The 15,379-nt window shown below is 43.6% G+C and overlaps 1 protein-coding gene across 1 annotated transcript in view; it reads right to left on the bottom strand.

The window, feature by feature from the left end:
• Positions 1 to 465: 465 nt before the first annotated feature.
• The window catches only part of ranbp2 (RAN binding protein 2), a gene marked incomplete at its 5' end in the record, with an annotated part of 47,335 nt that continues 32,421 nt past the window's right edge, over positions 466 to 15,379 (bottom strand). The window contains 9 exons of the mRNA XM_083639147.1: positions 466 to 1,692; positions 4,091 to 4,443; positions 6,719 to 6,992; positions 7,182 to 7,333; positions 7,475 to 7,555; positions 8,878 to 9,145; positions 10,122 to 10,846; positions 12,528 to 12,614; positions 15,002 to 15,178. Coding sequence (XP_083495273.1) covers positions 1,384 to 1,692; positions 4,091 to 4,443; positions 6,719 to 6,992; positions 7,182 to 7,333; positions 7,475 to 7,555; positions 8,878 to 9,145; positions 10,122 to 10,846; positions 12,528 to 12,614; positions 15,002 to 15,178 — 2,426 coding nt within the window. The 3' untranslated portion in view covers positions 466 to 1,383. The remainder of the gene's footprint in view (positions 1,693 to 4,090; positions 4,444 to 6,718; positions 6,993 to 7,181; positions 7,334 to 7,474; positions 7,556 to 8,877; positions 9,146 to 10,121; positions 10,847 to 12,527; positions 12,615 to 15,001; positions 15,179 to 15,379) is intronic.

Raw genomic sequence — 15,379 nt, 5'->3', positions numbered from 1 at the left:
ATGTATGTATATAAATTATATGTATGTACACACACACACATATATATAACATACTGTATGTGTGTGAACATTTATTCCATTTATGTATACGTTGTGGGAAATCTGTAATGTTACATTTCCCATCAGACCGGGAAATGTGGATTTAAAAGCCTCCTTATTTTGGTTGGCCCCCATATTCTAATCATGCCATCCTGCTCAGATGCAGCATTTCACAAGTGGCATGAGAGTGGGATCAAGACCAGACACTGTTTTCATAAGAAAATATTCAAATCTTTTGAGCAAATAACCTCATTCTCATTTCTAGCACCAATTGCAAATACATAATTTTATCCCCCAATATTCCCCACATTTCCAAACTTAACACCATCAAATGGCATTGATAGATTGCTTGTTTTGAGTCTGGGCCTTAACCCTATGAAACCACAGCAGCCATCCAATACTTATAAAGCAACTTTATTTCTCCTTTACCAGCACATTATTTTGGTACAATAAGCACCATTTCAACTTCAACTGTGACAATCTCAATTTACTATAAGAGGGTTTCAAAGCCCAAACCAGATGCAATAACTATATATCCACCCTCCCTCCATTGCACAAGGCTATATTACGATGACTCAAGAGTTTATGGGTACAAACTCAAATTATTTGTAAAATCCATGTACACAAAGAAAAATCACAGGGGGAAAATGACATCTACAGTAAAAGTACACAGAGGCAGCATTCAGAGAGAAGGCAGGAATATGGTTACAATAGGTGCTTTCAATAAACCTCTCCTTTTAATTACAATAGTTTAAGACTTAATCAAAAGGAAAACCCTACTCAAGGGGGAGCTTATGAAGAAGACCAGCATGTTCAAGTCGAACACATGCAAGACAGAACACACACAAAAAGAAAGAAAGAAAAAACTCATGTACAATTATACACACACAATAAACAGTTTGATGAAACTATGAGCATTCCTTGGGGAGGAGATGGTTAAAGATGTTAAGTGCAATAGAGCAAGAGTAGATTGCCTCCTCTCATATACAAGGCTAGCAAAGCTCACAAGCTCGCCTGTGCCTCGCACTCTTCACGTGCTGGCCTGCGCCACAAGCCCACCCCCTCGCCTTATTAAAGTAGTGAGATCATATTCCGTATGAAGTGCACTGCTCGAGGCCTTGTAAAAAGGATAGCAAAATAAGAATTGTGCTAGAACCTAGAACAGGCCACCCGGAGGTCAGTCCCTTGACCAGTGATCCTATAATCAGTGTTTAATTCTCAGATGCTCAATGTGTATGAATTGAGTTTTGGCAGAAAGCCATGCACGGCACAGGGAACAGATCATTATTCAAATTGTCTTCTTAGTCTGAACAGTCCTTGCTATCCCAGCTGCTAGCTGTCAGCCTAGTGTAGCTGTCCACAGTCCATGATGACAATGTTCTTGCTCGGCTTGCCGGTCTTGTTGCCTAGCTCGCCCATCTGCCGCACCACATCCATGCCGCCGCAGACCCAGCCGAAGGCCACGTGTTTGAAGTCCAGGTGCTCGGCCTTCTTCAGCGTGATGAAAAACTGAGAGTTGTTGGTGTCGCGTCCCCTGTTGGCCATGGAGAGCAGGCCTGGGCCCGTGTGACGCACGTCAAAGTTCTCGTCCTCAAACTTGCCGCCGTAGATGGACTTGCCTCCCGTGCCGTCCTGGTTGGTGATGTCACCGCCCTGAAACAACAAAGAGGACTTGTGACTGGTGTTGCATGGGGTTCTGCTACTGATGAAGTCCCATGCTGTCCAATTTGAGAAACAATACCAATTTAACAGAACCTTTACTATGAATCGTTCCGCTCCCCCCCAGGGTTTGGACGATGGCATCGACCATCGTCGATGGGCCGACCCCCATCAACCTCTGAGCATTCTACATCAGATCATCGTGATTAATTATCTGAATTACAATTTTACAGTTTCAATAATAAAAAAGGCCAAGTCCACTTACCGTGACGCACGGGGGACGTGCAGATGGCATTAAACAAGCGCACCCAGTTCAGAGAAGCCTCCCCTCCCCCTCCGCTCTACTGCTTCTCTGAACTGGGTGCACTTGTTTAATGTCACCCACGCGTCCCCCACGCATGAGAAGGTGTTTGTGTAGTTGTGAAAACAAAGAAGAAACTTCACTTTTCAACCCAAAGTGAGTTGAAGTCTTCAACTGTGAATTTAACTTGCCTGTTTTCAAAGTGAAAGTTGAAGTCGCTACATTACATACAGCAGCTGCTGCTGCTGCTCTGTTTCTATCTCTCCTTAATCCTCTCTCTCATTAGGTTCAAAACTGAGCTCGCGCGAATCTAACATATCTCCGGTAATTCTGTCAGTTTTCTGCCAGCTACTTAAATTCAACACAAGCACGTTGTCAGGATCTGTAACGTTAACATTATTTGTTTTGCACCGTTCAATATTGCTGGTAGTGACAGCCACTGCTTCAGTCGCGCTGTGCTGTATTAGCCTGCCCGCCGGTCTCATGTAGAGCTCAGCTGTCCTGTTGTTGTTTTTTTCAGATTTTATCCCATTTTCTCCCCAATTATACTTCACCAATTATTCCCCCTGCTGCCCCGGCCGGTGCTCCACCCTCTGCTGATCTGGGGAGAGCCTAGACTAGCACCATGCTTCCTCCGAGACATGAGCATTAGCCAGCCTGCTTCTTTTCACCTGACAGCTGGGAGCCTCACCGGGAGGACGTAGCACGTGGGAGGATCACGCTATTCCGACCAGTCCGATCTCTCTGAACAGGCACACCGGCCGACCAGGGGAGGAGGCTCTAGTGCAGCGACCAGGACAATACCCTCAATCCGGCTTCCCTCTCGCAGACACCAGCCAATTGTGCCTATATGTAACACTATATAACACGAGGATGCGAAAGTGCAACCCCCGTTTTGGTAGGCAGGGATTTGACCGCTACACTACCCGGACGCCCAGCTGTCCTGTTGTTAATGTGAACGTGCATTGCAGCGGCGGTGCCAAACGGCATTACGGCACCGCAGCAAATTCATAAATCATTAATTAATCTCTCCCTTAGTTTCTTAGTCTCTTAGTTTCATTCACGACTTCGCGGTAGCATTTGCCATGAGCTGCAGCTAGCTACTGTTCATGACGATGACCAAAACATCTGTTAACTCCAGTTTCTCACAACAAACTTCTTCAGGCCAATGCTGTCATTAAGGATAGGCAAATATAGGAACTATATAATGTTTGAGTGACAGATCTGCAGCAGTGTTTTGGAAACGGCGCGGTTGGATGAAGTGAGCAGGGTCGGTTGAGTTGAGCCCGATTCAAGTCAGTTATATTAACTAGGAGTCTGAAATGAGACCAAGAGCATCAAAAACCTACAGCCCTGCTCTCTCCTCACTAGGGATGTTAACGATTAAGAATGTAAATTGACTTTTTACTCACATGTTTTGTTACATTGTATCACTTCAATCTCCAAGCTCACACTGTGTGTTAACTTTTATACCAGTCCAGCAGAGGGGGTACCTCACCTAAACTACTGGCGCATGCAACAGGAGTGGTCACGTGAGGAAGTAGGAAACAAACAGACTAGAGCTCAGATTGCGCTAGCCTAGCAAAACAGGCTAACAGCAAAACACAGTCCAGTGTGGGAGCATCACACACTACAAGACGAAAATGCTAAATGTAACTATTGCGACGCCGTTCTCAAATACAACTTCGGCACCTTGTCAAAGATGTACCACTTTAAAACTCAGCACCCGACAGTTGCAGTGCAAGGGGAAAGTGGAGCAAACTATTGCATCTGTTTTAGCCAATGTGCACCATTTGACGCGTTTTATTTTGTGGTGCCATTTGTTGAAAGGACTGTATTAAGGACAGGCGGACAAGAGTGGCTGTTCAAAGGAGGCGAGGCTTATTGTTTTTAGGGTAATTATTGTTTTATTATTATTCTCGTCTGTGATTCATGCCATTAATGTCACATAAACAATATGCAGCTAATGTGTGACTGTGAGGTCAAATAAAACCTGAACTGAGAAAAAGACGAGACATGCTTTTTTTTGTGGGGGGGAGGGGGACGGGACGCTTAAGGACAATGCATGAAATTCTCATCCATCCTCCTCACCTGACACATGAAGTCTGGTATGACTCTGTGGAAGATGGAGTTCCGCAGCCCAAAGCCTCTCTCGCCGGTGCAGAGGACGCGGAAGTTCTCTGCCGTCTTGGGGACGATGTGGGAGAACAGCTCTATGGTGATGGTGCCCAGGGTCTCGCTGTCAGCTGCCACGTTGAGGAACACCCGGGGGTTGGACTCTCTGGAGTGCTCCTGGGCTTTGGACATCTGATGCGAGGACACGGAGGCGTCATCGCTGGACTGGCCCATGTGACTCTGACACTCGCAGAAGGTCTTCCTGAAGGCTTCGGCCAGCTCAGGGGTTTTGAACTTAGCTGCCAGCTGCTCCACTTTGCCCTCGCCCTCTGCAAACATGTGGAGAGAGGCCTATTAAAACGGTCAGCAAGTGGAAAGTCTGGTTTCACTCTGAATCTACGCAAACGCAAGGTCAATGCGGTCATGACACACACACACTGATGTAATGTTGCAACCTTCTTCAGCATGTTTGTCAGTGATATGTTCTTTATATTTTCATGTCAAAAACACATTCCTGTGAGAGTGTCCTGGCTGTGTCTCTCCTCCCATATTGCCATTCTCTTGTGGTGTGTGGCAGGTGTGCGTGCGCACAAATTGTTTCACTTTTTTTTACACTTCTTTATCTGTTTATGGGAAATGTGTGCCTCATATGAATTTGAGAGAGATTGGTGATTAATGAATTAATGATTAAATTGTATGATTATAGATGTGTAGCTATGTATGTAATGTATGAATGAGGTTACGCACTGACAGTAGACTTGCTCTCATTTTTACGTTTTATTGTTCTTATTCATGTCGCCTATTGTCTTTTATTGTTGTATTGTTTGCATTTCACTTTTATTGCTTGTAATGTATGCTGTACGTCGCTTTGGATAAAAGCATCTGCTAAATGAAATAAACTAAGTAAAGTAAAGATACATCCGCCCTGCATGCAGGGATACAGGAGAGAGACAGAGGACAGCGGGGGTTGGGAGTTCCAAGTTTCCAAGTATAGAGCCATTTAGCACTTATTTGAACACAAAAACATCGCCGAATGCAGCTTTAAAGTAATCTATTTTTATTAAAGCAGGACTAAACCCCAAAACACTTTTTTTCAGCTTCTAACATATGGCTTTTGGGGTGGTGTGTGAAGAATTCTGGTCAAAACTTCTACATTTGAGACCAAACTGATAATATTCTACAAACTATCATTTTCAACAGCATAATAATATAATAGCTCTATGGGTTCAACTTCAAACCTGCTTTTTTTTGCCCTCCAAAATGCCCAAATGTGGTTGCATCCTACATCACGGCCAACTCACGCCTTCCCCACTCATGTGAAAAATATTTTCTTCATGTGATCATTACTGTAGTTCACACCACAGCCATAATACGAGAGTTGCAACATCTCCATTCACTCCAATGGACCAGTTTTTAGCGCGAGCCCTTTAACAGCGCAAGGCATCATGGGCAATCGCCTACTGTGGCTAATGTTAGCGACTAGTTAGTTATGTTACATGGCAGTAAAACGACAATCAATTACCAAATTGATATAACTTTTAACCATTTAGAGTAACACCGTTTCCATACGGACCATCAGCGTTGGTTAGTTGTTTATAACGTGGCTATATTTATAACGTTCTCTATCTTTGATACACTGAAAATACTGCCTGTCATGCAAAAAACGAAAGAGGGGTTGGGAGGCGGGCCATAGCGTCTCTGTCGATGATTTGATTTGACAGTTCTGGGCACAGTTGGCCAACCCTGGCGTGTTCCGCCCCCAAATCGAATGTGTTCTGGCATGGGTTCCGGGAGGCAGGCTCTCTTACATTAACTCTGAGCAGTGCCGTAAATAAAATATTCCTGGAATGCGAGTTTAACAAACCAGTTAGATGTCCTCTGCATTCTACTTCAAATGAAGAAATTACAGTTTGTTTTATTTTGTATGTTACATACTTATTGGCAAAGTTATTAGTTTATGGGCTAGGAATTCTGCCAGGGTACAAGGGACTATAGGCAGCCATCTTGCCTGCAGAATTTTCAAGAAAAAGCAGAATACCGTTTTGCCAGAAATCTGGGGGGTTTAGTCCCCCTTTAAAGTAACTGTAGTCAGAATACAAGTCAGAATTTAAACTGCGCTAGCTAAACGTCAATGGGATGCCCCGCATTCTTGCTCCATATAAGGTAAATTATGTCACAGGAACGTCAAACAGGAGTCTCCGCTAATGGCAGAGAGAAGACACGTTCGTATTTTCCCCTGCGATGAGGCCAATCCAGTCTTGATGCTAAAGCTATCCAGTTCAGTAGGCTATCTAGTAGGCTACACGAGGGCAAGTGAAGTGCTGGACACATGTCATCTGGACTGCAAGGAAGGCAGCATAAACAGTAAGTACAGTACATCTCCCCAATGAGATAGTCGCTGCTTGAGTTAAAAATAATATAGCGGTGTGAAATGGCAGGTGCACGGCAGGCGAGGATCTATAAATAGCAGGAAATAATTTGATCGGTTGGATGGCAGGCAGATTGTTTATGCATACACGCAGATTAGGATGGCATAAAAGCTGATCCGCGCATCTCTAATAGGAACCCTGCGTTTTGTATGGATGGTGTGCGTGCCATGTGTACCTGCGTAGTCGGTGGCGGTCCAGACCAGTGCGTTGGCTGAGGTGTTCATGGGTTGGAGATCCATGGCCTCAGAGATGGTGTGGTTGGCACAGACCCTGAGCACCTGCTCCCGCCTCATCAGGATGCGGTAGAAGCGTTTGATGGGGTGGTAGAGGATCTTGATGTCCCCGACACCTCGCTCCTTCCACTGGCCCAGGTCGCGGTCCCATCGGTACAGCTTGGTGCGCTCCTTAAACAGGATCTCCTCGTCCTCCTCGCCCGACTTGGTCTCCACCTGAAAGACAGACAGTTAGCCGGAGAAGATGAGTGAGGTGATCTAATAAACCAGCCTGGTCACGGAATAAAATGTCGGGATTGTACGTTTCTGCAATGAGATATAATGTAGAATATGACATTGCATATCACATTTCTATTCTATTCATTTTCCCATTTAATTAAAATCACAACTGTACAAGTCAGTTACCTCTGGTAGTGACACTATTGGCTCAAAGTGAATATCCACATTATTAGACTCCTCTCCATCACTCCCCTCCTCCTCTCCATTGTTCTTTGATGCTGAGCCCACCGCGGGTTTAAACACTGTTGCTCCGGCGTTTGCCCAGGAGAAGTTATTGTCTACAGAAGAGGTGGAAATATGGCATAAAGAAATGTAAATATAATGCTACTGCCTTGACAAAAACCTTCACCTGGACTTGACAAAAAACAAGGATGTAAGAGCATTTAATTATTTCTATCAGTCAAGGAGACAAAGCCGACCTTTCTGTCCAAAAGCAAAGTCTCCTGTGGTGCTGGCCAGGTCAGCGAAGGAGAAGCCTCCGAATGAGTTGAAGCCAAAGTCTGTAGGGAGAGGAACATGAAACCAAACGTATAGTTAAATAGTACACAATTCATGCTATAAGTCATTGCACATGAGTCCTACAATAAGAAGAAAAAATTGTGACATCATTAGTGATGTCATAGCCTTGAAACACAGGCCGTTGCCTTGAATGATACCACTGATGGTGTCATCAGTTATGTCATAAGACTGTACAATGTCTATGACATCATCAGTGGGACAAAGGCTGAAACAGACAGTTTGCTGACTCATCACTGATGACATCGTCACTGCTGAGAAATAACTAAATCACCTGTGTAAAAAGGTTACCACAAACGTCTCCAAAGCGCACTAAGGTGCGCTGTGTGCAACGGAGCTGCTACTTTTATATGCAAATTATTTTTCCGATTAAAACTACACCCGCACCGTGTTGATTCAGAGCCTATATTTCAAACGTTAAAGGCCGGCTTTACCGTGGGGAATATGAATATATATTAATTCTTAAAAAATCGAATCCGTTGAAATTTTTGAAATTGCTTGTTCACAGCCAGAGAAAAAATTAATATATATTCATATTCCCCACGGTAAAGCCGGCCTTTAAATCTATGATCTAAAATTTAATAGGCCTACGGATTTTGGAAATTTAGACTGAGTTTAATACTCCTACTCGCAAAAAACACATGCAGGTTTTATTGAGTAGACCTATATTAATCTGCTGTATAGGCACTAGGCAGAAAAGGCAGCAGAAATCAAATGACTGATGTGAATAAAAGCAGTAACTTTAGACAGTCCTTCAGTAACAGACTCATATCCAACGCAGACTTTGATTGTGACATGCAGTAAAGCTCCGTTAATTTGCCTCTTTGATGTGGCTTTCAATGTATGAGGAAATAGGCGTGTCTGAGACTGTAAAAGCTACAAACCACGCCTCTTTCGTGGGGACAAGCTCCTGTTCACGAGCATTTTCAGGTGCACAAGCTCAGAGCTGATAAGGAACTCCTGAATTAACAGACCCAGCTGATAACTGGCATCGTGGTACAGAATAGCTTTGAATTGCTTTGATCTGGTTAAGCCAAACCAGATCAAGGGACAGATCCTGGATCGGTTTATCCTCCATTCGTGGTATGGGGCTCTGGACATGGTCAATCAATGGATTACTGTATATTTAACCAACAGATGCAATAGTGCCCCAGAAACGCAGTTGATTTATAGAAAATTCCTAGCAGGTTTGAGTTTGTATCTCAAATTTAAAATACCCCATGTTCCCACACACTGAAGGGATTGCCCATCAAGGAGGCAGAGAAAGGTCTTCCTTATGTAATAATGGACAGGAGGTAGTGTATACCTTCACTAGTAGTTGTAGTAGCAGCTGCATCAGCAGTAGCGTTATTAGAATCAGACTCAGGGCTCTTCTTTGTTGACAGGTCAATGGGAGAGCTGCTGCTAGGTGCTTCATTCTGGGCCTCTGATGGCTGGTCTGATGTCTGCTCTTCTGGGGTGGAGGTGCTGCCTGCAACCTCAATGGTCCTGGATGCCTGGCCTGAGGTCAGCTCTTCTGGTGCCTCCTCGGCAAGGCTGCTGGAAGCTTCCCCTGCTGTGTTTAACTGGGCATCCTGAAACAGTTAAGGAATCAATTCCATTTGATCAACTTGACAGTATATAAGGTTTCAGGTGTCCTCTGGCAGCCATGTTGGAAGTCCTCAGCAGCTGAGAACAGTTAACCAAACTTGTGATCTGGCCATCTCAACAATATGATAAAGAAATAATAATAATGATAATAATAATACATATATAGCACTTTTCTAATTACTCAAAGATGCTTTACACACAGTATAACATACTTAACAAATAGTTAATTTCTGTGGCGTTTTTGGATAGAGGCATGTCAATTCAGTACAGAGTACAGACGCATCCAATCTATTGTAGCTAGCTAACCATTATGCAATATAAGGTACTATAACGGTATCTGGTCTTAAATCACGTTAAATAATCAAAGTAATGTTGATGTCATTGAACTGAATGGTAGCCGAATGTTAGGTGTGATGTCAAACATTACAGAAATATTCAAACAATATTCTTACAATACCTTGTTTTATTTTATTAGTTTTTAAGTAAAAATGTGCTTGTCGTCATCAATTTAGACAGCAGAATTGTGTGTGATATTAAAATATATTCATATCATCACAACATGAATACACTGAAAGACTATAAATTAGTATATTGAATTATCGCCAGCCCTAGTTTGATGACATTAATCCCAAACTAGTTGCATATGTGAAGCCTTTAATCGGAATCGATTCTAGTGCAATATTTTGATCAGATTGCAAGTATGCATGCATATCTTTTTCCAGGGGCTTTCCCACTCCAACAGGAATGCATTTCCAGGTGAAATACTGAATACTGTACTTGTAATTTTTTTGGCATGAAAATTGTCCAATTTCAAGATTGAATATTAGCACCAAATAATGTGCTAATGTGCAGCTTCAATCCAAAAACTGGTATCAGCTTTAAAAGCCATTTTGGTCGAACCCTAATCAGAACCCCATTATGTTATTTAAAAGATTTGTGTCCATAATGCAAACTGCATACCAGGTCCTGCTGCGCTTTGCGGACTTCCATGTCAAAGTCTTCGGACTTGTTGCGGTCCAGGTCACTGTCGCCCGCGCCCAGGCCACAGAAGAAGGTGGGGGGAAGCTGGAGGCTTTTGGCCTTCTCTTCCTCCTCCCACGTGGGCTTCTTCTCCCAGACCACCTGGCAGTCTGCTGCCTCTGCCTGGAGGGGGGAGGCTGGGTCTGGAGCTGCCTCTGCCTGGTGGGGGGAGGCTGGGTCTGGAGCTGCCTCTGACTGGAGGGGTGAGGCTTCCTCTGGAGCTGACTCTGCCTGGTGGGGGGAGGCTGGGTCTGGAGCTGCCTCTGACTGGAGGGGTGAGGCTTCCTCTGGAGCTGACTCTGCCTGGTGGGGGGAGGCTGCCTCTGGAGCTACCTCTGCCTGGAGGGGGGAGGCTACCTCTGGAGCTGCCTCTGCCTGGAGGGGGGAGGCTGCCTCTGGAGCCGCTTCTACCTGGAGGGGGGAGGCTGCCTCTGGAGCTGACTCTGCCTGGAGGGGGGAGGCTGCCTCTGGAGCTGCCTCTGCCTCGAGTGGGGAGGCTGCCACTGCCTGGAGGGGTGAGGCTGCCTCTGGAGCTGCCTCTGTCTGGAGGGGTGAAGCTGCCTCTGGAGCTGCCTCTGCCTGGAGTGGTGAGGGTGCCTCTGGAGCTGACTCTGCCTGGTGGGGGGAGGCTCCCTCTGGAGCTGCTTCTGCCTGGAGGGTGGAGGCTGGATGAAGTAAACACAAGGTTAGTAGGGTTGGACCCAAATATTCGACTATTCGTTCATTGGGGAGGTATGCAGTTTTCTATTTTGGGATTCGGATATTCATTATTGTTGTTGTTTTTGTAGGCTGGTGCTTGGACCCCGGGGATGTCAGTAGCAGTGGGCTGGTCAGAACGAGTGAAGTTGATGCGATGGGAATGAGAAGGACAAGCCAGACAAGCTAACGTATTAGCCACACAACGCAGCTTTGCCTTCAACTTTGTTGTTGTATGGTGCAACACTTACCCCACACATTTGAAACAGCGTCAGACACTTCAGAAAAAAAGAATCAGAGCACTATCATGGGCTGACTTCAATTCACCATCTGCTCCTTTATTTTATCATTATAATCTCCTACGGCTTACTGAATACAATTATTTGCAGAACGCTTGTCTGATGTACCAGTTTACATACAATTTAAACCCCCGCCTACGTGAGCTCGTTCCAATCTGTGTGCCTCGACGCACACGACACCAGGAGGAAACATCTTATCCATGGTAAAACCAGGAAACTGAATTGCACTAATCTTAGTGTTGCGTGTAGGGGCCCGCAGATCTGGAACGAGCTCGACGAAAATAAAAAAAGGTCACCCTCCATCTCCTCATTTAAAAAAATACTCAAGAAGCAACTACTAGCTACTTATGTTTAATTTAGTTGATTGGGATATTGTCTCGTCTGTTATGTCTCATACCTATCCGCTGTTAGGGGTATTAGGCCAGTCCCCTTTTGTTTGTCTCCGTTGTGTTTGTGTATTTGTCCTGCATCGTTTGTTTGTACAGGATACTTGCATAGGATACTTGCAATGTATGTTTTTTGTGGGTCTCCACCAAAAGCTCTGTAAGCTTCCTCGGGGTCCCCTTTTTGCACACTTTATTTGTCTACACTTATGATGTACTGTATCATCCTGTCAAGTGTGTAAAATAAAAGAATCTGAATCTAAGAGTGAGAGGGGAGAAAGCAAGAGAGTAGGGTTGGCAATATATCAATATTGATATGAGAATAGATATCATCTTAGATTTTGATCGTAGTAAGTGTTGTCTTTTCCTGGTTTCAAAGGCTGCATTTAAGTAATTTTCTGAACTTATCCGAGTGTTCTAGCTGTTCTATTATTTCTCGAATAAGCCCATCAGGGCACAATGTTTTATATCCACTTATTCACTTTCATTTGTTTTTAATTTTAATATGTTTTGGGACGGGGGGGACTTTTACCCACTTAGTCATTATATCCAGATTACTGATGATTATTTATCAAAAATCTCATTCTGTAAATACTTGAAAGCACCAATAGCCAGGGAAGGAAACCCTCACTTGCATTTTATTTTGATCAGTCTTGTTTTTGTTTTTTTATAAAAGTGTGTGTGTGTGTGACATCTCGCATGTGGCTTTGACTTACAACTGAACATCTAGCCCACTTTCAATGCTGAAATATGATCTTTGGTCCATATCGCCCAGGCCCTATGAGAGTAGGCCAGAGGAGCAACACAAATCTATATACACTACATAGAGAGTGGATGAGTCTATATCTATCTCCATCTCCACACACACACACCATAATACAGATGTCAAAATATCAAGGAAGAAAATCAAACGAATAGTAAGTGTCAAAAGCTAAGGGAATATAATGGAATAGCAGTGTGTGACGTACCATCAGCACAGGCTGCAGCCTTTCTCTCAGGAACAACAGGATAGAGCCTTCCATTCAAGGCCTTCACCGCCAACTCGTAGTCCTCATCTGAAAAGTCACATCAGATTCAACTCGTCTTCTTTGCCTAAATGACACTGCTTTGATTAAGGAGGACATGTTGATTGTGTGGTTTCTATCTAAGAACATCAGAACAGCTGACCTCAGGTAAATTCAATAATTTGTAATTCCTTGTTGATTGCCAGTGAGAATGAATTAAATTAAATAAAGGTGAAAATGAAAACTATAGCCTTATCAAAATATGGATCTATGAATGGGCAGATTTCTCAATGGAAAACAACAACAAAACATAAAAGGCACATTTTTCAAGACCTCTGAAACTGAAGTTCCTTTCAGCTTTATACAAGGCTTTAAAGAGGACATGAAACATTTGATCCTATGACTCTAGTTAATTTTCATTTAGCCTCAGACACGACACAACACTGCTTTCAAGTCTGAAATTTATATACCGTAAATTCCGGACTATAAGCCGCACCTTTTTTCCCGTTTTTTGGCCTTTTTTGGCCCCTGCGGCTTATATAACGGTGCGGCTTATCTATGGATTTTTTCAAAAAAAAAAAAAAAAAAAAAAAAAATCTCTCTTTTTTTAGCACTCTTTCTAACTATAAATCCACTTCTGTTTTAATTCCCTCTCTTGCCCTCTTTTCACCACACTGTATGACACTGTATGACACTGTGTGCACTGTAAATAACAACACAGGTGGTGTTATGTTGTTTTGTTGAAATGTTAATAAATGGGAGCTTCCTCAAACAGCCATCTCTTTCCCGACAATCCCCTCTGTGCATGAACCCTTACATATGGTAATTAAACATTAAAACACAAAAAAAAAAAAATACCATTAAAACACCCGCGGCTTATAGTCCGGTGCGGCTTATATAAGAAAAAAATAGTCAACTTTGCAGGTGCGGCTTATACACCGGTGCGGCTTATAGTCCGGAATTTACGGTAGATTTGCTAGAACGTTTTTTTTTTTTTTTTTGCTTTTCGCCAACTAGGGCGCTGCTAGATGTCACTAGGTTGACTGTACAGTACAGTAGTAATGATTTTGATGAATCAAAACAACCACAATCCAAGTCAGAAACACAACAGCTATGCTGTGAGCCTGTTAGAATTCAAAATACTTAATACCAACACTTAACTAGCCTGTACTCAACTGTACTGTACAGCCCATAGACATATATAAAGGCTAGATGGCTTAAGGCGGAGTCACCAGCGTCGTTGAAGCACCGCCATCTTGCTACGGCAGGCTTTCTGGTACGTTCTATGGTAGCTGTTGGAGGGTGCACAGACAAAAATATTCATAACTCGCTGAAATCTTGACGGATTTACAAACGGTTTGGTTTATTACAAGCATATTCTGTTCCCGAGATACGGCAACAACAAAAAAAAACCCACTAAAAACACTATTTTTTTGATGGGCTCCAAATTACACCAAAATTAAACCGAAGCATCTATGCCATGAGAGGGATTCAGGCACAAAGTTTCATGCAGTTTCATCCATTTCCCTAGGAGTTATGATCATCTGATGTGATAATACTAACCCAACAACAGATGCTCATAGCTCCTAGCAAAATGGATGAAACTGCATGAAACTAGGTGCGTGAATTCATCTCATGATGCTGATGCTTCGGTCTAAGTTTGGTGTAATTTGGAGCCAAAAATAATAATAAAATGTTAGCGTTTTTTTTAACCCATAGATATATATAAAGCTGTGGTGCCGTAGCAAGATGGCCACCATGCGACGACGTCGCTCTCCATTGACCGGCAGCGCGGGTAAGCCATCTAGCCTTTATATATGTCTATGGTACAGCCAACCTAGTGACATCATCAAGCAGCACCCTAGTTGGTGAAAAGGTCAAATCTTTCTAGCAAATAGATGCAAATTTCAGACTTTAAAGCAGTGTCCTGTGTTGTTTGGGGTGAAATGCAAATTAACTAGAGTCATATGGTGAAATGTTTAATGTCCTCTTTAAAGTACAATGTCCACCAGATGCGGTACAGCTCTGTGCGGCTCCAGTACAGCTGACTGAACAGACTTGAACCAATGTAATCTCATCAGAGGCATGTGGATCCGGCCAAAATAGACGCATTGAGCCGTACTGCATCTGGTGGACATTGACACTAAGGCCTTGAGCTTAGACAATTGGATTAATATTTTAAGACTTTTTCAGGACCTGTAGACACTGTGGGAAAAATCCTTGCTGCTATGTTTACCATTTTTCAGCTAAGAACAATTCTAAAAAAGGGACAGGCTCGATAGTATGGTTCCCAGTTACCTTGACAGGGCCAAATTGTGATAGTGACAACTTGCCCCAATCCAACAATCCCATTTCCTCATGGGTTGGTTTAAACTTCACACCGTCTTAAAAACAGCAGAGGGAAACTAGAGGATTGTTTCTCATCTTTCTGGTCTCACCGTCAGTTTGCTCGTCGCTGGTGTAGCCGGGTTCGTTCTGGTAGCAGAAGAAGGTCGGGGGCAGCAGCAGTTTCCTGGCTAAAGCAGCCTGTTCGGCGGTGGGCTCCCTGACATACACAACCTCCACCTCAGAGTCTGAGTCTGAGCATGCACTGCCTTCTTCTGCCTGGAGGGGCACTACAACAGACATGTGGATTAAAAACAGTCAGGCTGGGAAGGGACTGCTTAAAGAAGGCAGAATAGCAGAAATTAAGGCTTTCTTTGGAGCTCAATGGAGTTCCTTGTATATCCAAAGGCGTTAGTTCCACACCAAAAAAAACAAAACCAAAAACACATCATGCATTGCACAAACGAATGGCATGCATTTCTCCTAGTGTA

This window comes from Poromitra crassiceps (genome assembly GCF_964638095.1).
Source record: "Poromitra crassiceps genome assembly, chromosome: 6".
In the NCBI taxonomy this organism is placed as follows: domain Eukaryota; kingdom Metazoa; phylum Chordata; class Actinopteri; order Beryciformes; family Melamphaidae; genus Poromitra; species Poromitra crassiceps.
This window is presented reverse-complemented; position numbering and strand designations above follow the sequence as displayed.